The sequence below is a fragment of the Sphaerulina musiva genome, assembly GCF_000320565.1.
Source record: "Sphaerulina musiva SO2202 unplaced genomic scaffold SEPMUscaffold_1, whole genome shotgun sequence".
NCBI lineage: Eukaryota > Fungi > Ascomycota > Dothideomycetes > Mycosphaerellales > Mycosphaerellaceae > Sphaerulina > Sphaerulina musiva.
The window spans coordinates 1,144,851-1,171,257 of NW_016017383.1; the positions used below are offsets into that span (position 1 = coordinate 1,144,851).

At 36.7% G+C, this 26,407-nt stretch overlaps 1 protein-coding gene across 1 annotated transcript; it reads left to right on the forward strand.

The window, feature by feature from the left end:
• Nucleotides 1-21,443: 21,443 nt before the first annotated feature.
• On the forward strand, nucleotides 21,444-21,617 carry SEPMUDRAFT_8261 (uncharacterized protein; the record flags this gene model as incomplete). Its single annotated transcript, XM_016910313.1, has 1 exon — nucleotides 21,444-21,617. A coding segment is annotated over one exon (174 nt), but the record flags the coding sequence as incomplete, so codon positions are not given.
• Between the last annotated feature and the right edge of the window lie 4,790 nt (nucleotides 21,618-26,407).

Here is a 26,407-nt window from a genome sequence, read left to right on the forward strand (position 1 = left end):
ATCGCGAAGCGTAGCTCTCAATAATTTGATTCGACCCTAAGAATTACCTTAATTATAGTCTCTGTTATAGCCTATACAGAAGAGTCTAATAGCTTATAACTAGGATACTACTACGGCTGTAGAACTTGAACCGGTAGTAATAATCTTTAATATAGAACTTCGGCTTTAAAGGGGTTTTTATATATAGCGGGCGGTTTTTCTCTAAATGGCGGGCGCCTCGGTGCCAAGCCTGTGTAGCCAATTCCAGAGAGATCTTTCACTCTGAATATTCCTAACAAAATGTACTCTCTACCTAGGTAAGGAGGAGGAGGAGGTAGTGGTAGTAGTAGTGGTAGTGGTAGAGGAGGTAGAGGAGGTAGTAGTAGTAGTAGTAGTAGTGGTAGTAGTAGTAGTAGTAGTAGAGGTAGAGGTAGAGATGGAGATGGAGATAGAGATAGAGATGCCTAGGGCAATGCCTAGGAAGAAGATGAAGGCCCGTACGCCCGCCTGCACGGCGCACGCACGCAGGCGTACGAAATTGGCTATCGTTCCGTACTACTAGTAGGCAGGACAAATAACATTTGGGGCGCCCGCTATTTAGAGAAAAATCGCCCGCCATTTATAAAAACCCCTTTAAAGTATACCTAAAAATATATAGTATTGAAAGTATATAGGGGTTTTGATAATCAGCAGGAGCACAAATCATAAAGGCAGGAGGCCTACGCTAAGCTTAAGGCCTTAGGCTGCGCTAAGCCTACAGTAGTTATATAACCTACTCGTCCAAACACTACTTCTACGTTGTACATTCTAATATATATATACTATATATATTACAGTCTATTAACATTCTAATATAGAGCTACTTAATAAGACGCTCGCGCGCGCTGTATTTATAGACGTAGAACTAGAGGAGTCTATTAATAGACTCCTTAATAATAAAGACGTAGCCGTAGAGGCAGCGACTAACCTAGTAGCGACTAATCCAATATATACGCTAGTACTGCCGGACGTAGAAGCGAGAGAACCGAGCCAATTGTAGGCTAGAGAAAGAGATAGACTTAGTATAGGTAATAATAGCGAACAGGGCATAAATCGTCTAAAATCGACGAAGGGCTAGTCTCGAATAATACCTCTATTATACGCTATAAAATTCCGAAACCCCGTATCTAGCGCTTCGCCTCTAAGTCAGATGCCTATTAATATATTAACGTATACGGAAAGCGACATAGCTTTAGCTAGACGAAGAATAGTAGTAGGAAGTATAATAACAATAAACTACTAGAGTTATAGAAGTATGCCCTTAAGTACGCGAAAGGCGATAGGAAGAATAAGTTAATACTCGACCGTAAGCCGTTAAAGAAGAGATATACGTAGAAGTTAGACTGCTAGGCGACAATAACTATTTACGCGCTAGATAAGGACAATCCTTTAGCTTTAGAGTAGATATTCTTACTTAGTAATTATACAAAGCACAACTACCTTAGTATCTCTATAGCCGGACTAGCCTTCTTCCGCCGCTAAGAACGTAGTAAGGGATTCGTAGCTTTTATCGCTAACTATCGTAAGAATAGAGCCTCTCCTTAGTTAGCGTATACTATAGTAAAGGATAAGTTTATTACTAAGGTAGGCCTGTTAGGTATAGCGGCTATACTAATTCTGCGCAATATCTATAACGAGTTCGCGTATATCCAATATACTATAATTAATATACTTATCCTAGTAGACAAAGTGCTCTTAGAGCTTATAGATAACGGCTTCTTCTTAGCTTATAAGGTTAATTACGATAGTAGTAACGAGAGACTACGCTGTATATTCTTTGCGTATCCTTAGCTTGTAAGTATCTATAAGGACAACGCGTATATACTAATATTCGACTATACTTACAATATCTATTTATCCGGCTTACCGCTACTCTGCTTCGACTTTATTATATACCTTAGTATTGTACTACCTCTAGCGCATATATTAATACTAGATAAGACGTTCGATAGATATAAATAGGCCTTTAAGACGCTATAGCGACTCTTCGAGGAGTATAAAATCGACGAGCCTGATATTATTATTTACGATCGCGATAGAGCTACTATAAACGTACTCGAGGCCGTCTTTCTAGGCGTCTAATCTATACTATATATATAGTATATAGACACCGCCGTCGAGGTATAGGCCTATAAGATATTTGGATAGTAGAAGAGCGAGGATAGTATACGTTACGTCGCTACTGAGTTTATTGCCCTCTACAAGATATATTGTAATACTACTATAGAGGATAGATTCGAGGAGGCCTATAACGTATTGCTAAAGCGGGCGTAGCGTAACAAAGCCTTAGATAATAGCGCTAATAGCGCAGATAGCGCAGATAGTATAGATAGTATAGATAGTATAGATAGTATAGATAGTATAGATAGTATAGATAGTATAGATAGTATAGATAGCGTAGACGACGAGGTAGATAAGATCGCGCGGCCTATCGAACTTAGTAAGTATATATTAGAAAATAATAAGAGTATACCGGAACAATAGCTTAAGATAGTACGATACCTAGAGAAGTATTAGTAGGTATACAAAAAGAAATACGTTAAGGTATAGACAAACCGAGTATACTATTACAGCTATAATATATCTTCTACTAGTAAGGGCGCTTACGTAGGGCTCAAACGGTAGATATAGAGCGCTTGTAATAATACTCTTATATTCTTTATAAAGCTAGGGCTATTCTATAATAGCTATATCGATAGATACAATACTACACTATTAGTAGTATAGAACAACTTATCGATATAGTTCATTAACAAAGCGTTCTATTATAGTATTAATACTATAATTAGTGTCTACGTACTTTAATATATATACAAATAGAAGGCTAAATTAGACGTAGAGCTCGAGTATATATAGAACGATCGTTACTATATCTGTAGCGTATATACTAGTATATTTATAATAACAATAGGTATAGACTACTCTTATAAGCTCGATAGTATAGAGGTAGTAATACTTTATAGCTACGATATATTCTAGTATATTCTAGGTATACTAGTAGATAATAGCGAGCTAGTAGTAAGAGTACTCGAGGCCGTAGTATACTTCTATAAGCGCTTAGTACGATAAGTACGCTCGTATATAGCAAATACTAGTACTTCTACCTTATAGCGTAAACTAATACTCGTAGAGAGGCTCGATCCAAATAATTGCAATACTATACTAAGAGCTCGTACGCTAAAATAGCGAGCCTTAATGGCTAATTTAGTAGTAGTCTAGACACCGTGTTACTACGCCGCCTAGTACGGTCTAGTATAACTATAGTAAGGGCTATAAATACGGCAAGTACGCTTGTCTTACTGCTTAACGACTGTATAGCGCTCGGTATAAGCACAAAGTAGGCGGAGAGCCTTATACTAATCTATATAGTATATTTACCTAGCGACTAGCAATAGCGATACTACAAGCGATACTACGAGCAATACTATAAGCAATACTATAAGCGATACTACGAGCGATACCGATAGCGACCCCTAATGCGCTAGCCGGTATTACGAACGAGTAATTCGTATAGTTGCTACAATAGTAAGCCGATATTTTAGCGCAGATCGCCGTACTCGCTAATAGTAATACTATACTACCTCTACCCCTCCCTAGAAGAGTAGTATGTACGAACGTTAGGTAGTATATAGACGACTTCGAGCTTAATAAAGATAAAGAGGAAGATAAGGACGACGAGGACGATAAGGATAAGGACAACGGTAATATAGATATAGACAATAAGTTTATATAGCTAGCGCGCGTACATCGCCGTATTAGATAACTACGGTTTAGGCCGTATAAGAAGAGGGCAGGTTAACGGCCGCTAAGAAGTTAATAGGTATTCTCTAGCCTATAAGTAGCTGTCGTTGAAAGCAGCTACAATACCTCTAGAATAGGGTAGTTTATAACTTTTGCAAGGGGTTCTAGTATATAGGTTGCTAGTTTAAGAAGCCTACTTTTAGCTATATGTTTCTTGTTAGATTTAAGGCTATTGTTTATATTATTAGTATAATGCTCCGCTACTATGTTTCTATTGCTACTTTATCTGTCGCTGTACTATATATTACTGTTAAGGAAAACTTATTAATTTGACATTGTACACTAAGAAAAGTTTTAAGATATATAAAGCCTAAGGCCTCAAGTTTGGCGTAGGCCTCCCGCCGTTTATAATTTGTGCTCCCCCCGTTCATCAAAACCCGTATATAGTAGTAATTTTTAGATTACTATAAAGATTAATCCGAGATAAGCAAATACGTTCCTAGGAGTTACTAGCTCTCTACTAACAATATATACTATTTGGTGTTAATTTTATTAGTAAGTCCTATTATAGGTTAGTAGCACTAAATAGAAACAAGTTAAAACAACTATTAAATTGAAAGTATACTTTATAATTACGCTTTGTTCCTATATAGTAGGTATATAAAGGGCAAATAATACCTTCACTAACAGATTAATATCGAGTAGAGTAGTATTTATATATACTATAGGTCCAATTTAATAAAGAATTAAGAGCTGTTTCTAGTCTATAGACCTATTTTTATATTAAATACTTTATAACGCTACTATAGATAGCAAGCAAAATAACCTTCTTTATACTTTTAAAAGGTATACTACGTACTCTCGGTAGGTAACTTTATATAATCGTAGTAGGTTAATTTCTACTTGTTGTTCTAGATATAATACTAGGAATACGAGAGAGAGAATAGGCTAGGTATCGAATCGTTCTACGTTAGGGTACACTAACTATAGCCGCTACTATATTTAGTTACTAGCTACCTAAGGGACGAGTACTGACGCGGTTAAAAAGAGCCATTATATCTAGATTGGTATTTTACAGCTAGTATAGTACTAATATTATATCTAGGATCTTTACTATTGTTACCGTCGAGTAACTAAAGAGGTATAGTTTTAAGTTAATTAAGTTTGTAGACATTGATCTCTAAGAGTATTAGTTCCGGCGCCTTTGTCTTAATACACTATACTACTTAATTAGTCGAGAGAGATTATTAATGTAGTTACGGTTAATAGTAATTTTATAGTAGCCTAGATAGTACGCTTTATAGTACTATAGCTACTATAATAGTAAATTCTTAGCTAAAGTAGAGGAGGCGATCTTGTTAGAGAGAAAGAGATAGAGATAGAGATAGATATGCCTAGAGCAATGCCTAGGAAGAAGATAAAGATAGTAATAGAATACATATAGACATACGCCCGCTTGTATATACGCCCGCTTATATATACGCCCGCTTGTATATACGCCCGCTTGTATATACGCCCGCTTGTATATACGCCCGCTTGTATATACGCCTGCCTCTATATACGCCTGCCTATATATACGCCTGCCTATATATACGCCTGCCTATATATACGCCTGCCTATATATACGCCTGCCTATATATACGCCTGCCTATATATACGCCTGCCTATATATACGCCTGCCTATATATAAGCCTACCTTTTTGTATACCCGTCTATATGTATATATATATACGTACTCGTTCCGTACTACCTTACTAATAGGCAAACCTATAGGGCATATATTTCGGTTACCTACTATTTAGAGTTTTAGGTTAAGGAAGGGACATCTATTCTAAAGCTTCTAGAGTACTAAGCAAACTTCCCGGAAATAGTCCCCTTATTCCGTTTGTATATATTATAATTTTATCGGTATATACGATCTAAGTACTCCTTAATAACAAGTTAATATACTACTAAAAGGTACCTTAGAAAGACCGAATAGGTAAAGTAGCGATTTAAAACGCCTAAAGCAGGTATAGAAGGTAGTCTTATATTCGTAACTTTAAGCTCTATTATTATAGTAGGAAGCTAAAATATCTACTTTTTTAATCTATTTAGCGTTTACTATATTTTTTTGAGGTCTTTAGTATAAGAAGTAAGTCTAGTTCAGAAATTGAGTTTAAGGTATAGGTAAGTCTAGTTCAGAAATTGAGTTTAAGAAGTAAGTCTAGTCCAGAAATTGAGTTTTACTAGGTTTCTATATAAATAGACCTCGAGGTCTAGCGTCTAAGCTATACTATAAAATATGTTCCTTCTCTAGGTATACGTTAAAAGCCTTATAGCCGGCCTCTAGTATATTCTAATTAGAGGACGCTAAATTATTAATCGTACTTATCGTTATAGGAGAGTAAACAAAATTGGACGGAGTACAACAGCCTTAGTTAGGGGTCACAGTATATAACCGTATATAGTCCAAGTATGTAATGCTTAGAATCGACTAGGGTAAAATCTTAGGGATCGCCCTTTATATCTACGAATTTGATTGTCCTAAAGGCTTATATATCTACTAGGTAAGTATTTATAATCGTATTCTCAATGCCTAGCTATTATAGAGGAACAGTAGGACTCCGTTACGTATAGTACAATAGACAGGTTTTAATACCTCTCTACTATCTAGAAGATACTCTATAGTATTACTAATATAGATATATGTTAATTACTCTACTTCAACCTTTCTTAAGAGGTAAAGCAGTTAGGTTATTATAGAAGCTATATACTATAGCTATAGATCTTATATTAAGATGTCTATAATATAGATATAGAGTTTAACGCTAAGTATCTAGTATTTGCAGAGGCAGCTACTTGTAGCATAGAATTCCAATACTAGTACTACTAGGCTTATTACAATAATACCAATATTTAGCTTGAAGGTAATAATAAAGCTAATATAAGAGATATAAGAGATACGTAGACTACATAATAGTATATATGCAATACGCACTTTCGCTAATACTATTATATAGTGCTTGCTTGCTTGACTAGGTCCCTAGCAGACTAAAGTAGATATCATTCACTAGAAAGGACTATAAGTATACCTAGATCACTTAAGGGTAATAGTTCATTTATATTTACTTATACTAGCAACTTCTATATAATTGGGTCCTAGTAGTAAAGAGTTTATAGTAGATATGCTAGCGCTATATCGGTAGTTGCTAGATAGCTCTACTCTATTATTATACAATATAGTATATAAGCGTCGATAACTACTAGACCGTAACTTGCTACTACTACTAGGAGCATAGAAGCGCTAGAACATCAAGTTTAGATAGATAAGGCGCGCCTGCTGTCTAAGCGGACTGACTAGTCCCCTAATATATAGTAATTATAGTCCAAGTACGCTATTACACGTTCGTAGAAATTTCTAGTTTTAACTCTAGAGTATAAGCGGAGAGCTATTAGCCTCTCTAGATAGACAAGTACCTTTGATAACTTTCTATTAACATTCTCTATTTCTATTTGTAGTTAATATAAACCTCTTAACTGGGCTAAGGTTACGTAATATAGCTTTTCTCTTAGATTCCCGGCTACACAAATAGCAGACCCCAAAACTGGCTTAGGGCAGACCCTATTCGAAGTCATTAAGTTATTACCGTATATACAATACTTCCGGCCTTTACGTCAAGGCCTTAATATATAGTAGTACTTCTCGTATAATTAGTTACTTCCCTAGTATAAGAACGATCCTAGTAATCTAGTTGTATATAAAAACTTTCTATAGGCTAAAATAGCGCTATATTATCTATTCTGTATATACCTAATACTATTGTATACTCTATACTATATAAAATAAAGATAGTACTCCCTATATCTTTTAGACCTTAATAGAAGTACGACGATTGTATGATCGAGAATATATCGCTAGCTATAGGTACAACTACCCCTCTAATTCTATAGAAGCTCTCTAGAAACCTAAGAATTATAATAAGATCAAGGATTAAGACTTCCAAGAGTATAAGGTATTGGAAAATAAGATAGTATTACCTTAGGGCGAGATTAGCAACGCTATTCGTATAGTAAATAACGATCCGAATGACATTAGACTAGTCTCTATTTGTTAGTAAGTATTGGTACTTATACCTTAATACTTATAACTACCCGTTACGCGAGTAGCTTAACACTTAATATAGATACTTAGTCTACCTTAGCAAAAACTTATATAAACGAAAGTAAGGTTGATTATATAATCATGTATTGAACTACTATATCTAAAGACATACTAGCTGTATGCTAATATAGCTTCTAATGAATATCAATAGCTATACTAGGGGTTTTGATAAATAGCGGGCGCAAATAGCAGGCGCCCCGGTACCAAGTCTATATAGCTAACACTCTAAGCGTTCCTAACAAAAAGCACTCTCTGCCTAGGTATTACAAGAGGAGGAGGAGGAGGAGGAGGAGGAGGAGGAGGAGGAGGAGGAGGAGGAGGAGGAGGAGGAGATAGTAGTAGTAGAGATAGAGGTAGAGATAGAGGTAGAGATAGAGGTAGAGATAGAGGTAGAGATAGAGATAGACATAGACATAGACATAGACATAGACATAGAGATAAAGATAGCAATAGGATATATATATATATACCTACATGTATATACACTTAAGTACGCCCGCCCGCCTATATGTACATACGGACCTACGTACCTACGGACCGACAGACTTACGGACCTACGCGGGCTTACGAAATTGGCTATCGTTACTCGCTCTGTACTACTAATAGGCAAGCCTATAGGGCGTATATTTGGGGCGCCTGCTATTTAGAGGAAATTCGCCTACTATTTATTAAAACCCTATACTAGTACTAGAAAGTTAGACGTTATTACCCTTATCTCCGTATACTTATGAAAGGTAGTATAGGAAGCTAACTACTTTAGGGCTACTATTCTCCAACTAGCTCCTACTATTATTGTAGTATATAGTATTAACAATTAAACTCTCTATAAGTTCTTTGAACTCTCTATTAGTTAAGTCTTTAAAGAGCTATCGAATAGTAGTATTTAATAGCTTTGTACTTCTTTCGATAGTATCTTTTATCTTACTATTGATAAGGAATCTATAATTAGTCCACTTCTATTTAAGTAGATCAAGCTTTGCCTATTATAAGTATCGTCTAGTCTAGAACTATTGAGAGGTATAAATTATTTTACATAATAACTTCTTTTAATTAGCTACTACTATGCTAGGGGTTATTATAAACGTCGGGCCAATAAATTTTAAACGTCGGGCCCAAAGTTTGCCTTAGGCCGCATTGTGTACCTAAGGCAGAATATTCGTATATTACCTGCTTCTATAACGAGCGCGACGAGACCGACGAGATACAACGAGACCGACGAGATACGACAAGACCGACGAGACGCGACGCAACGAGAGCGACGCAACGTAACGTAACATAACGAGGGCGACGAGAGCAACGAGAGGAACGAGACGCAAAATACCTATCTAGAAAGGAGAGAGAGAGAGAGAGAGAGAGAGATAGAATACCTAAGAGAAATAGTTTGAGATATCTTCTGCCTAAGGCAAACTTTAGGCCCGACGTTTAAAATTTATTGGCCCGACGTTTATAAAGGCCCCTCGCTAGATACTATACTTCTAAGTATACTATTGAGTTTCCTTAACTTGTATAGTAGTAGGGCCTTGGATAATATAGCTTTCGTAATACTTTAGAGGGTCTTTATAATAATTAGGTTAAACTGCTGTATTAGGCGCTTCTTACTATCTATATAGCGTCTATACTTAGCCCTTACAAACGTCGCTTATTCAATAATACTACCCGTATCTACTTGAATAATACTAATATAGCTACCTAGAATAAGATACGCCTTATAGACTCAAATAAGCCTATCGACTAGCAAGCTTTTATTAAGGAGTATAGTTAGCTAGAACTCGAAATCTAGGTCTCTACTAGCTATAAACTTATATTACTTAATAATATAAAGACTAAAGCTAGCTTAGTAAATAGTACTGCCTAAGGCAGAATGAACTTTCCTTGCTTACATTCATTTGCTACCTCCTACTGCCTCCCTACTTTTAGGAGAACTAAGAGAAGACAAGGTCCCTAGGCAATTAAGAGATAGAGATAGAGATAGAGATAGAGATAGAGATACAGAAATAGATACGGAGATAGATACCGCAATAGATACGGTATAATAGACACTACGCAATAGACACTACGCAACAGACACCGCGCAATATAGACACGCGTGCCTTAGGCAAACTTGACCTCCCGCTATTTAGAATCTTTGCTCCCGCCGTATATAATTCCTCCTAATATTGAGCTCTAAGGGAATTATACGTTTATACTGTTTACTTTTAAGCAACTAGGGCTATATAGCTACTCTTCGTAAGTATAATAATTTATACCCTTACTAATATTCCTTTACTAACTTAGATAGTTTAAACTCTTACTATGTCTTACTATATAGGCATAAACCTATATATATATATATATTGTATATTGCAATAGGTAAGGGTATAATCTTGTTAGTAAGGGTATAAACTAATACTCTTGTACATTACTTCTCTAAATAACAATACTATATATAGGTATTACAACCTCTCTTACCTATGTACATTTCTGTCTCCGCTCTAGTATATCAATATATAAAGCTCTTTACAATATACTAAGTATATACTAGATTCTACGCAATCCCTATATTAGTCTCTTGAATTTTTTGTACTTTCCTACCTATAGAATAATAACTACCTAAGGCAATTAGGGTTTTTATATATAGCGGGAGCATAAATTTTATATAGCGGGAGGCCTCTTAGGGTTAACCCTAAAGTCTAGGCCTTAGGTATACTTCTTAACGCTAATAGCACTTCCTCTATACAAACATACACATACGCGCGTAGTCGTAGTATATAGTATAGTGTTTTACCGATAGACAGATAGCAAATAGCGATAAGAGTAGTAATACCTTAGGTATATCGCGATTTACTAGAGCGATAGACGCGACAACGCGACGACGCAACGACGTAACGACGCGACGACGCAACGATACAACAACGCGACGACGCAACGACACGACGACGCAATAACACGACGACGCAACGACGCGACGACGCAACGATGCGACGACGCAACGACGCGACGACGCAACGACGCGACGACGCAACGACGCAACGACGCAACGACGTAACAACATTACGAGATTGCCGTCGCTATCGCAGTATGTTAAGAGAATTCTTCCTATCTACAGAGAAGTATGCCTAAGGTTTTCGTGCCCAATAGTATTAGGGTCAACCCTAAGAGGCCTCCCGCTATATAAAAAAAAGCCTCCTACTATATATAAAAGCCCGCAATTAGTTGCTACTATTCTACCTTCGGTTACAATAGCCTACCTCCCTTCTTTAGTACACTAGGCGCTATCTCTTACTCTTCCTTATTGTTAGGTATTTCGTATAGATTAAGCTATAGTACTATACTTAGCCGTTTTAATAGACGTAGGCTCGGCCGATATAATTACAAAGAAGAACTAGCAACTAGTATATATATATATTGATTGTGTTTGTCTATACTTATATTATATTAGCTAATTATTGACTAGAGAATTACTATTGCTTCTATATCTTTATTTGTATATAGATAGTACTAAATGTATAGAATTAATATATAGATATATATATATATATATATATTATAGTTTAAATTTCGAGAACTTAGCTATATATATAGATATAGATATAATATATAATATACGCTAAGGGTATAAACTAAATTCTAGTAAAGAAGGTTAGCTACTTAGCCTCTCCTACTTATAGGCCTTCCTATAGGACTTTATAGGCCTATACAAGTCGGACTAACTATATGTAATATATTAGCTAGCTAACTCTATTCTAGTTAGTATAAGTTAATCTATCTAGAAAGTAAAGTTATAGCTAATACAACTATAGTATATCCTTTAAAGTAGAGTATACTAAACCGAATACATTACTACCTCAAAAAAGCCTACTATAGGCGCTAAAAAGAAGCTCTATATAGTAGCCGCTAGAGGTACCTCTATATAGTTCTATAGCAAAGCGAAGGACTACTATACCCGCCGGAGATATTAAACGTACGCGCAACGTACGTAGTATACATTGCGTACGTTACGTTGCGTACGTTGCGTACGTAGCGCGTAGAGCGCGGCTTTTAGAGCTAGAAGAACCTTCCTCTAGTATAACGTATTATACCCTACGTCGAAATCAAGACGATTCTACGCTAAATCGGCAATCCGAACCGAATTGCAGAACCCTATACCGAGTTTAACTAATCTAGCAACTATATGCTAAATTTAACCGACGATAGCGATAACAAGCTAGATCGAGACAAACCTATACTAAATAGGCAATCCTAATTGAATTATAGAACCTTATATCGAATCCAAATAAACTATTAACCCTATACTAAATTCAACTAAACTATCAACTATACGCTAAATCAAACTAAACAAGCGACGACGACAAGCCCTACTACTAACGACTATATATACCGCTACCGATACCCTACCGCCCTAGTACGACGCTATCGAAAAAGTTACTCGCTTGCTAACCTATATACCTTCTAACAAAGTGTCTATTAAACCTACGTTTGTAAAAACTTAACAATACTAACCAACTTATAGGGAATTATATGCGGCGGGAGCAAAAAGTCTAAATAGCAGGAGGTCAAATTTGCCTAAGGCACACTGTGCCTATATCGCGCTATGTCTATCGTACTGTGTCTATCGTTAGGTATGTCTATATCGCGCTATATGTCTATCTATCGCGCCGCGACCATCGCGCCGTATGTCTATCGCGCCGTGTCCGTCGCCGTATCCGTCGCCGTATCTATCTCTCAATTGCCTACCTAGGTAGTAGGGCATCTCTATCTCTATCTCTATCTCTATCTCTATCTCTATCTCTATCTCTATCTCTATCTCTATCTCTATCTCTTGATTACGTAGGTATTTCTATTTCCGAGCCTATTTCTTGATTGCCTAGGTAGGCATCTCTATCTCTACATCCGTCTCTTGATTCCCTAGGGACCTTAGAGGCAGCAGCAAAGGAATATGCATTCTGCCTTAGGCAAATTTGACCTCCCGCTATTTAGATTTTTTGCTCCCGCCGTATATAATTGCCCTAACTTATAGAACTATATATACTAAACTATACGCCGAACTATATACCGAACTATATACCAAACTATATACTAAACTATATACCGAACTATATACTGAACTATATACTGTATCGATATACCAAACCAAATTGTAGACCTCTATACCAAATTAAGACGAATTTATATACCGGATCGACAATTAGTATTGAATTGCAGAACCCTATACCAAAATTAAGACGATTCTATACTGAATCGATACGCCGAATCAACTACAGAACCCTATACCAAAATCAAGACGATTCTACGCCGAACCGATATACTGAATTAAACTATAGAACTCTATACTAAGATTAAGACGATTCTACGCTAAATCGATATACCGAATTGAACTATAGAATTCTATACCAAAATCAACTAAATTAGCGACTATATACCGAATCTAATCGACAATAGCGATAACAAGCCTTACTGCTAATAACTATACCTACTACCGATATACCGAAGAGACATTTATATTACTATTGCCGATACGCCGCCGCTAATATACTATCGAAAAAGTTACTTGCTTAACAAACTATATACCTTCTAACAAAGTATATAGCAAACCTACGTTCGTAAAACCTTAATAATACTAACTAACTTATAGAACTATTACCTTACTATATACTATACTAACTTACTATACCCGAATTAAGTACTATAAAGTACCTACTACTATTCTACTATATTTGCCCTATTCTACTATACCTACCCTCTATATCTACTAATCCTCTCTCTACTATACCTACTAATCTAGTTAATAGCTACTATTTAGGATAGTGTAGCCGGTAGCGACGAAGAACTACTAAACAAACGACTATTCAAGTATACCCTCCTATTAGATCGACCTAATTAATTTAATCTAGATAAAGAACACGAATCGAAATACGACGCCGACTATCCGAGTATAAAGAGGTATACCCGCAGCTACTAGCGAGCGAAGAATTACTTTGTAGATAAGCGCGCCGGATACTACAAAGCTGTTACTACCTACGCCGATTATCGACAGATAGCGCCTAGTATACCTATAACTTAGTATATACCCCTAGCTAAAAAGACTAAAGTAATATCTCGTACTACTATAGTACTAGTACAAGTACTAATACTAACTGCCTCCTCGTTGTCGTTAGCGCTCTAACAAATATTAACGATCCTTAATTTCCGATATAGTACTAAGCAATAACGAGCTAATTAGGTATTTGTAGCCGATTCTAACTACCTATACCGTATCCTTTACCTGCCGCCGTACCTATATATAGTAAACTGGAATTATCAAATGCTACCTACTAATACGAACGATGCTCGATTCGATACTTAATATTAATTACTATAAGCCAATTCGGTATTAGTAGTCGGTTCTAACTACTCGTACCAAACTAAAACCTATCTACAACTATAGCTGTACTAAGCCCTATACCAATACCTATACCTACTATATCTGTACCTAGCCTCTACGTCGAGACTATATTAATTGATATCTCTCTGTCCCTATCGCTCCTAAGCTAAATAAACGACCCCCGATTTCCTACGTAATATAGGTTAATTACTAACTAATTTAGTATTAAGACGACATCTTCCGCAACCCGGAGTTATCTAGAATTCCTCTAACGACGCCAATTCCTTCCGCCGACCTTATCTTAGACACTTCTACTGCCTTCGTCGTCTTAGACGTTAGACTATAGACTACTTCAAGACGTCGATAAGTCGATACTATAGGAATCAATACTATAGGTATTGATACTATAAGAATTGATACTGTAGGAATTAATACTATACTAATTCGGTATCTCTAGTTTATAGTTTACCAATCCCGCTACTACTGATAATTACGACAGCCTACAAAGCTCGCAAGCTACTCTATCGCAATACGCTACTTGCCTGTAACGTAAGTAAGCAATATATTATATAGTTACTAACCGATAAGGCGAATAGACTACTATTGTTATACGACGACCTCGTTTAATAATACTCTCGGTTTAGATACAATAAGTATATACAATATATAAAATAAGCGATAGTTTAGTATAGAACAACAGACGTTCTTAATTAAAGGAATTAAATATACTAACGTCTATAAGCTCTACTATAGTAAGACTCGTAAAGGAGGTATAAACAATAAGAAACAAGGCGCCCTACCGCTTATATCTACCGGGAATTGTATAGATCTAGGACGTATTAACTATAGGCTAGATAAGCCTATAATAGTCAAAGAGATGTTAATAGCGTACGTATATATTTAAGTAGAATGCTTCTAGATTCGAGGGCAATAATAGAGCTATCGCGGCTATATAGTGTCCTTCCTTAAGGACGTTATCTAGGTCTATAATAAACTCCTACTTATGCCGGCTAATCTTAATATCGTAGTTCTTAAGGCTGCCGACGCTAACGATACCGATACTACCGATTGTAGTACCCGCTAGTTATAATTAAGCAAAGAAATTACTATCTGTAAAGATATTAGGGATTTATAAACGTCGGGAGCATTAATTTTAAACGTCGGGAGCCCTACGCAAGACTAATGCCCTAGGCAAGATCCTGACTTCAATCTTAGTATACCTCAAATCTGCTGTAGGCAGAAAGACTGCCTACTTATATACCTGCCTACCTGCCTACCTACCTGCCTACCTACCTACCTGCGTACCTATCTATGCCTACGGGCTACCTTACCTGAAATTCAGAAGAGAAGGACAAGGACAAGGACAAGGACAAGGAGGAGGAGGAGGAGGAGGAGGAGGAGGAGGAGGAGGAGGTAGAGGTAGAGATAGAGATAGAGATAGAGATAGAGGATATGCCTGCCTAGGAAGAAGCCTACTAAGAAGCCTACTAAGAAGCCTACCAAGAAGCCTACGGAGAAGCCTAGAAGCCTACGAAGCAGCCTACGAAGAAGCCGCCTAAGAGAGGAGAAGAATATATAGACGGCAATAGAGATAGAGAATATACGCATATATGCGATATCTTGCATCAGTCTTGGCGTAGGGCTCCCGACGTTTAAAATTAATGCTCCCGACGTTTATAAATCCCTAAGATATTGCTTTAAGTTAGCTCTACTTCTTAAAAGTATACTACCTAGGCTACCGAGACGTTCAAATCGATAATACTATAGATCTCCTATATAATAGTAATACAATTAATAATATTACTAGCAGCGTTACGGTAATACCGGCCCTAATAGAGACGGCCTTAGTAATTATCGTCTACGTACTTAGCTAAAAGCTAATCTTACTAATTCTACAAAAGCCGACGCCGACACCGAAGATAATAGTAACAATAGGTTTAATAGTAGCACTGTACCGGCTCTCGATATAGACTACAATATAGATAACCTCAGCTGCTAGATAGATATACAAACTCTTAGTAGCTAACAACCTGAATAGCAACTAGTAATTACTTAGCCTAATATAGAGGAACGTCTACTATCCGAATAGATTAAATTCTAAGCAATTCTGTTACTAGCCTTCCTATCTCTATACCTATCCTAAGGGCCTTATAGAGATTAAATAACCTCGAGATCGTAATATTATACTACTACTACTACTACTACTACTACTACTACTACTACTACTACTACTACTACTACTACTACTACTACTACTACTACTACTACTACTACTACTACTACTACTACTACTACTACTACTACTACTACTACTACTACTACTACTACTACTACTACTATAATAATAGAGATACTCTACTCCTATTACTTTAAAAGAATCTACTAAGGAGTAAACCCTAAGGTATTATAGGAAGTCTACTATGTCCTACAAAGCAGTATATAATCCACCTAATAATACTTATAATGTCCCCTTTATTATATAGTAGCCTACTGTAACTCTTAGCCTCCTTTATTCTAATTATTAAATAAATATAACCCTTACCATTGTATAGATTATGTATAAGGATTCAGAACTTATTAGTATCTTAATTCGAGATTAAGGATTCTGCTACCTTCTATCGGTCTCTATACCTTAGTCCGGATTAGTATACTCTAGGAAGTATTATATAGTTAACTCTAGAAGTGTCTAGAGCCTGCTCTAGGATTACTTATATATATAACCGCCAAGTGTAATGTAGTCGTTATAATTTACGTAAGCGTTAGATATATCGTAATTATTAGATATATCGTAATTATTAGATATAACGTAACCGCTAGATATAACGTAAGCGTAAGATATTACGTAGCCGCTAGATATTATGTAATTGCTAGATGTTACGTAGCGTAAGATGTTACATAGCCGTTAGATGTTGTATAGCTATATCTCTTAGCTAGAAGTTTCTAGAGAAGTAGGGACTTCCTCTAGAGATATTTATATCTATTGCTAGATTTAATATCCTGCTACGCTTCTAATTTATTTATCCTTATATACTTATAGAGCGTAACTATAGAAGCTATACTAGAAGAGCTAAAAGAAGAGGGGAAAAGGGAGCTCCTCCTTAAAATTAGGAGCTAGGAGCTAAAGGAGTATTCACTAAAGAATAGCCAGCCTAAGGCTAAGAAGATTATAGATAGAGAGCTTATATATACTAATATAGTCGTTAAGAAAAACTTCAGTATATTTGCTCTTATTAGCAAAGGATATACTTAGTACTATAGAATAGTTAGTAGAGACCTCCTAGAAGGCCTCGGATTACTATATATTGGTGATAAAGAGAGGAAAACTTAAAGAGTATCTAAAAGAATAAAAAAACTCGGAAGGGAACTAGAGTTATCGTATTCTATATAGAAATTAACAGATATTATAAGAATATCTATATACGTCTAGATTTTCCACTAATATTAGGAGAAATATAGAACAAGGCTAGGACTATACCTGAAAAAACCGGTTCTGTTTACGGCGCAAAGGGCGCCGATACTATCAGGGAATTTATGATAGTAGCTGCTATTTTACACAAAGATATTGAGATACCTTTAAAGAATAAACACCCTTCTATAATAGAAGAGGCAAAGAGAATAATACTTCTAGAGCTTGATAATATACTTCCGCTATTTTTCGAATAGGAAGTAGATAAGCTAGCCCTATATAGAGAACGAATTAACAATAAAACTCAAATCCGGACAAAACTAGATAAACCTACTTATGATTTATTTTAAGGTCCGATATATCGCTAGTATACTAGTACGCCAGTATGCTAGTACACTAGTACACTAGTAAGGTAGCGTATATATAGAGGAACTATTTAAGAACTTATTATATATAGCAAATAAGGCAATTACGCTACAGTACTATAATAATCTAAGAGCTAACAGACTATAACCTAGCTAGGTAATACTTACTATATAACTGGACACTACTAGAACGCAACAGAATATCCGTACCTATACCCTAGCCTAATCGGTACCTTAAGTTACAACGCAACGCCGCTACTATTAGGCTGTATATATACTTACTACTAGCTAGGCTGTCCTAATAAGTAACAAATAATTACAAGTATAGCCTTACTAACAATAACCGGTAAGGCCTTAATTTAAGTACCTACTATTGTTAAGTATAGGTACTAGCTATAGTTACTATACTAACATCTACTTAGCCAAGCCCGAGAGTTAAGGGGGAGGACAAACTGAAAGGATACCGGAAGCTGACTAAGCGTCGGCGCGGATCAACTATAGTCTGCGGCTAACCTTACCTAAATACTATATATATATATATCAACTATCTATACATATTACCGTTCCAAATAGTATAATCTACTACTTTATGACCGACCCTCCGCTATATTAGTCTTAACTGTATTATATAACACTAAGAGCTATTAGATTACTAAGTAGTACTATAAGGAGTACTATAAGGAGTACTATAAGGAGTACTATAAGGAGTACTATAAGGAGTACTATAAATAATACTATAAATAATACTATGCCTATAACTACAACTACGTCCGCGGCCGTAGCTCTATACTAGTTTAGTACTAATATATGTCTTAATCTCGGCTGTTTCTGCGGTCTTAATCTCGGCTGTACCTAGTACATATGCCTTAATAGCCCGTTACTAACCCGCAAATTCCGAGCGCAACGTAGTAGTAATAGCTCTCTCGGCCGCTACTACGTTGTTATAAGCTACCTCCGCGCTCGTTATAAGCCTATTAGTCGTCTTAGTACTACGCTTCAGTAGGTTTGGTAGCTATAGATACTAAGCCGGTTTTATAAGACCTACGAATAGAATAGCCTTATGCCTTGAATAATCGAGTTAAGTACTCTATAGGCCTATTAAATAGACAGCTTCGAAGGCTTTGAGCTTGTCTAGTAACGCTTATAGTTAAGTTTAAGTTCTTATAGTAATAGCTATTAGTATATAGTGTTATATAACTCGTTTGTAAGGCGATACTACGCGGCCTAGGCTATAGCTTTACTAAAGCTAGGTATATATATCTTGTAGATAGAATAAACAGAGGAATTTAGCGCTACTTTGTATAAATAATCGAGTAAATTGATAGTAAGTTACTATTACTTAACCGGGGTACCTTGCCTAACCTATACGTAGCTTAACCGATAGTTCTAACTATAACCCTTGTATTGTATATTTTCGCGTTACGTATATATAGAGTAAGTAATTCACCGTCGCTAATATTACCTATATAATTGTCAAATCCGTCGGTATTCTTAGTAGTCCTACTGTAGTAAATATACTTATATATCATACAGCTTATATTACTAGGCGTATAGATAATAGCAAATCCTTTACTAAACGCGTAGTCTTGTAGTCTCGCCTTGTAACAGTTATAATAACATAGATCTATTATATTAATAACCTTAGCATCTCGGCGAGCAGTAAATACAGAATCTATACTAGATATAGCCGAGGCGCCGGCAGTTCTATATAGAAAACGGACGGTAGGTATATCTTAACCTTCTTACCGCTACGTCCTTTATCAACGGCAGAAGCTATCGATTCCTAGGGTGCCGGCTACTACTATAAGGTAGGATGTTTAGGCAATAAGAACGCAGACGCGGACGCGGACATAGATGTAATACTAGCGTTGTTGTCGATCGTAATATCAACTATAGTATCGTCGATTATAATAGTATTAGAGGTATGCTTGCCTTAGTATAGCTATAGCTATAGACTAATCGGATCGTCCGGCGTAGGTAGCTTATTAAGTATAGCAGTATTATTTTACGCTAGATCGTAACTATCCTTGTCTTAATTAGTTAATATAGTTAGTACTAGCTCTTCTAATAGCCTAATACGGCGGAAGCCGTTCGGTAGTATAGTAAATAGTAAAGATAGGTCTAGAAGCCGGTCGGTTATATTAGTATCGGTATCGTCGACGAATAGGCTATTATTCGGGCTATTTAGATCGTTCGTAGCTGTCGTTTCGTAGTTCGTTATAGTACTTAATTAAATTAAGAGCCGTATCTCGCGCATTTGTAGTCCGAATCTAGTAATATTGCAGTATAATATTAGTATAAGTATATAGAAACGATTTAAGAGAGATATATATATATATCGGTACGTCTAGTAAAGATATTAGTATCGGTATTCGTATCGGTAAGATCGTAAGAAAAGTCTTCTTAGGAAGTAAGGTTAACTAAGGATCCGCGCCGAGTATAACTTATAGTATTAACTTATTCCGGTGTCTTTTTAGATTGTCCTTCCCCTTGACTCTTAGTAGCCGAGCAATTAGGGCTCTCTAAACACTATTAGCGAAAATTATAAACCGCTAATTGATCAATACTACAAATGCTTACTTACTATATCGCTTCTTATCGATTGTAATACTATTCGGCTTCTATTACCCCTTAACACTTAAAGCCTTTCTCTCTTACCTTATTAACCTACTAAATTTATAGTATGCCGCAACTACGTACTCTATCTTACTAACATCCTACGATACTAATTAAGTAAGAGGTAGTCGTTTACTCTATACTTGTAGGACGCTCGCTAGCAAAGGGATGATCGGTATATAAGGTACCTTCCTATATAAACGTATCTATTTAGCTAGTATGTTCCCTTCTCTCCTACTTACCTCTTTGTAGCAAGTACTTAATACTTAAACAACGCCTCGTTTCTATCTTATATAGACCTGTTACACTAGTATAGATTTGAAGTATAGGTAGGTCCGACTATCTACTAGTATATTTCAGGCTATACAAAGCAGTATTTAGATAAAATACTTTATACTTCTGCCTGTTTATTTTAAAAGTTTTCTATTGTTTGGGGGTTTTTATATATAGCGGGCGCTGTTTTTATATATAGCGGGCGCCCCGGCGCCAAGACTGTAGCCTCAGGCCGAAACTTCCGAGATCTTTAACTTCTTAAACATATCGCAGTTTCTATACATATATACCTATACATATACCTATACCTATACCTATACCTATACCTATACCTATACCGACGTATACGTACACGTATACGTATACGCATATAGGGAGTTACGTGTATATCGCTATACTACTAAGTATAATACGACACTAATAGCAATAGCTACTGTATGCTAGCGACAATACGATCTCAAGCGATAGTACTCTCGGTATAATCCGAGCCAATTAGAAGACCGACAAAGGTATACAATAGTAGTAGGTAATAGCTAAGAGCGCGGAAATAGTAGAATTGGCGGTAATTCGACGCCTAACAGAAATGGTAGAATTAGCGGTAATTCGACGCCTAACGGAAATAGTAGAATTGGCGGTAATTCGACGCCTAACAGAAATGGTAGAATTAGCGGTAATTCGACGCCTAACGGAAATAGTAGAATTGGCGGTAATTCGACGCCTAACGACGACGATGCCTACGACAATAACGACTCTAGCGACGCAGTTACCGAGGACGAGGATACCTTATATAGTCTACGCTATAAGATCCCTAAGCCCCGTCGCTAGCAGTTTCCTAATAAGCCCTCGGCATATATATACCTTGTCGCTTATAGTAGTCGCTATAGCGTTGTTTAGATAAAGAATAGCGGCTACAAATACTTTACTAGTACAGACAAGGTAAGGAAATATATAGTTAAGTATACTAGAGGCAACCGCCTGAACAAGCTCGTTAAAGAGCGTACTAGATAATTATTATAGAAGAAGTAGTATACCTAGAAGAATAGCTATCGTACGATAGTACAGGTTTCAGCTATCAATAAAGATAATACTAAGAGTAAGTAGTTATTTAGCCTTAGAAAGGCAGAGAAGTACAACTACCTTAGTATTAATCCTATAGGGCTGCTATTCTATCGTCGCTAACAGTACGGTAAGCGCTTTCGCGAATTCCTCCGAACGTACTATAAAACTAGTATCTCTCCGGCACAAACGCGCGCTATAGCTAAGGTAGAGTTCGTTACTAAAGCAGGCCTTACTAGTATAGCCGTAGCGCTAGTCCTTCGAGACATATATAATAAGTTTACTAAGATCTACTACGAGCTAATTAGTACTAATACTCCGGTCGATTAAATACTATTACTTCTCGACGAAGAGGGCTTCTTCTATAGCTATAAGTATAAAAATAGTAGGCTCGAATGTATATTCTTCGTATACCTAGAGCTTATTCAACTCTATAAGGACAACGCTAAAGTCCTTATCTACGACTATACCTATAATATAGTAAAGTCTAAGCTACTACTCTTATACTTTAACTTCGTCTTACGGCTTAGAACTATACTTCTACTTACGTATATACTTATACTAGATAAGATATACGAGGGGTACGTATAGGCATTTCAATAACTATAGCTCCTATTCGAATAGTATAATATCGATAACCTAGAGGTATTTATATATAATAGGGACAGAGCAGCTATTAATACGCTTACAAAGGTGTTTCTAGGTACTAATACTATACTCTATACTTAGTATATAGATATAGTAGTTAGGGCCTACGCAGCGAAGACGTTCGGTTAGTAGAAGAATAAAGAGACAAATCGATTCGTACTAAGCGAGCTTGCCGAAGAATTCCTCGCTCTCTATAGAAACTGCCGCTATATAGTCTTTAAGGAGGCATTTAACGATATATATACTACCCTTAACGAGCGCGCGAAGTACGGCGAGACATACTACGACAGCGACAATAGCGACGATAATAAGTACTATAATACTGTATCTAGAGCTACCTTTATAGCTACCGAGACGGATATAGAATTAGAAGAAGAGCTAGATATAATTATACGACTACTCGACAATCCTACTATACCTACTACAATAGTTAAGGATACGCTAGATCGTTAGTAGAAGATTGTACGATATCTATAGACTGCTTAGTAGGTTTATAAGGAAAAGTGTATAAAGGTATAGACAAACAAACTACGATATTTCGGTATTAATACTTCCTCTAGTAGTAAGAGTACTTATAAAGGCCTAAAGGTATAGACGACATCGTCGCGCAACGATATACTTACGTTCTTTATAAAGCTCGTACTATTTTACGACGCGTACCTAGATCGCGAAAAGGCTAAGTTAGCTAAAGCACAGAATACTACGTCTACGGCTTTCGTATATAAGGAGTACTATTATAAGATTAACACTATAGTAGAGACTAGAGGGCTCTACTATATTTAGAAATAGAGGGAGAAACTTCAGGCAGAGCTTGAATATATTAGAAGTAAGAGGAACTATATACGTAGTCCCTATACTAGTATATTTACGCGGACAATAGGTATAGACTACTCTTATAAGCTAGAGGGCAAAGAGTACCTTACAACAGAGTTATTAGATAAGTTCTAGATTATTCTAGGCACTTATAATACTAGATATAGCCCGGCAATACGGCTACTCGAGCTAGCGATACGTCTACGTAAGCGAGTAGCGCGTCTTATCCGCTCTTACCAAGCTGGTACTAGCGCTTTATCTAATAGACGAGATCCGACAGGTACAGAGCGTAATAATCTAAATAACCGTACAATACTAATAGGGGAAACTTCCGAGACTACGTAGCTCGCGCGGCGTAATAGCGAGCTACAAGTGCCTATCTACTACTAACCGAATCGCCGTATCGTAGCGCTAGATAGTATAAAGTATTGTTAGTATAGTATAGGTTATATATACGGCAAGTATATCTGCCTTCGTAATAAGCAACCCTATAACGAGCGCTACAAGTATAAACTACCTTATAGCGGCTACGAGAACGTCTATAGTATAGCGACTAAACGACCGGCGACCGTACCGGCTATACTAGTAGCATCTCGCCGAGCGCCGTAATCAAACCGCGCAGTTCATGAATATAATAATATTCTCGAACTACTATAATCCGGTTAGACAAAGCCGGAGGCTAATAGAAAGAGGACTTACTATTCGGAGAAAAGGGGCAGGGTAGTAGTAGTAGCGGAGGAGAAGGAGGAGGATAGCGGCGGAAGGCGGGGGGCCTACGAGATAGTAGGTTAAAGAAGAAGAGAGGGTTTTTTATAAAGAGAAGCGCTCTCCTATAGTAGGGAGAACAATAGTAGCTTAATCCGGCTATAGACAATAGGAAAAGTAAAGCTACGCGAAAGCTACTATTTTCTACGCGTACCCCTATCGCGATCGTAAAGAGGAGGAGGTATATCTACAAGATAAAGGCCATTATGGTCATAGTGCACCAAAATTATAGTTATAGTGCACCCCGCTGCCTCAGGCCACAACTTTCTAGAACGTTACTTTCGTATATATCGATTTCTTCCTTCTCTTACTTAGTACTATATCAAAAATTAATATATTAATACGCTAATACCGCGCTGCAGTTCAATACTCTACGCAATAGTTATAGGCAGTGATATTAATAATACTGATATATTAGACGCCGCTGTGCGCTTACTAGCAGTAGAAGATTTAACAGAAGAGGATAAGTATCTTTTTCGTTCTAAAAGCACTACCAACGTACTATACGCCAATAGTATTGACGACGACGACGATAATAATAATAATAAGGAGGAAAAGGATAGGGATTAGAGCAAGCGCGCCGACTACGACAGACGCGAATAGTTAGATATAGTAAACTATCGGCGGCGATTCCGTAATAAGGAAGTATACGAGTTCCTTTCTAACGCACAGAATAGCGGTATAGAGCCTAAGCGCGTTTGCTCTATAGCCTTTAAGTAGTTCTGCGGTCTATTATATTCTAAGAACCTAGTAATTATATAGGATATCTATAACGAGTACGCGCGCGTCAAGGCTAGCGATATAGTCTTTATTACGCCTATAGAGCGTACTATTCAGATACTGGATAAGGACTATTTCTACGACTTTCTAGAGGATAGGAGTACGCTTATATACCTCTTCTTTACGTATAAGGATAATAGCAGCTCGCGTATAGTACTAGATGTTACTTATCGTACTAATAAGTATAATCTGCCTATTATAGTTTTTGTAGTAGTTACTACTATTAGTATCTGTATACTAGTAGTACTTATATATATCGAGAATATGTAAGAGACGGACTTTAAGTAGCTTCTACGGATATTCCTTAACCTTATAGAAACTAACGATATTTAGCTACCTACTGTATTCTTCTATAATCGCGACTAAGCTCTGATTAGGGCCCTAAAGACTGTCTTTCTATCTATACTAACTATACTCTGTTTATAGTATATACGTAGGGATGTTAAGGCCTAGGCTATGTCTGTTATTAGCTATAAACCGGATAAGACGATAGGTAAGAATAGACTTACCTTAGAAGGCAAAGAATTTATAACCTTCTATAACGATATTATTAATATACTAAGGGAGGTAGAGTATATAGATGCCTATTAGAAGCTTCGAGAGTACGGTAATAAGGAGGTTGTAATATATAACGACGATCGGTAGCAAGTTATAGAGCGCTACCTATAGAATATATAGTATAAGTTATATAAGAAGAAGTAAGTAAAGGCGTAGACTGACCGGATTCTATACTATAGTATAAGTACTATATCTCCGGGTAAGTCTGCCTATACGTATCTCAAAGGATAGATTGTCTCTATATATAGCGATATTCTTATATTCCTATACAAGATAGTACTATTTATAGAGTACTATATTGCGTACTATAATATAAAGGTCGGATAGGCTCGCAACCGCGCTGCTATAGCATTTATTACTAGCGTAGGCTACCGTTTCTATATATAGCTTATCCGTATCGTACCTATAAAGCGATTACTTAAGCTACGTAAGCAGAAGGAACTCTTAGAGATATAGCGTAAGAAGGAGTATACAGACGACGAGTAGTAGACATAAGAGATGCTATATACTTATACGTTACGGCCGTAGGTAAACAGGAGCAACCTAGAACAACTTACTGCGACAAATAGCAATTTTAGGCAAAGTAACTTAATTCCGTAGCTAACATACTTTATAATCGACTAAGGTAGGCGCCTATAGGAGTTTCGAGTACGTCCGCGTAGACGACACTATATAGCTATAGCTTATAGTACTAGTACTAGTTTAATAGGTACTCGGCGCGAAGCTATACGTATAGAGCGACTAGATCTAGCATATCTAGCAGAAGTACCTTTTATAGTAGCTGCTAATACAGCTCGGACGCTAGTAATTAACTTATCTAGTAAGACTCTAGCAATTAACTTATCTAGTAAGACTCTATCAAATAACTAGCTTATACGCCGTAA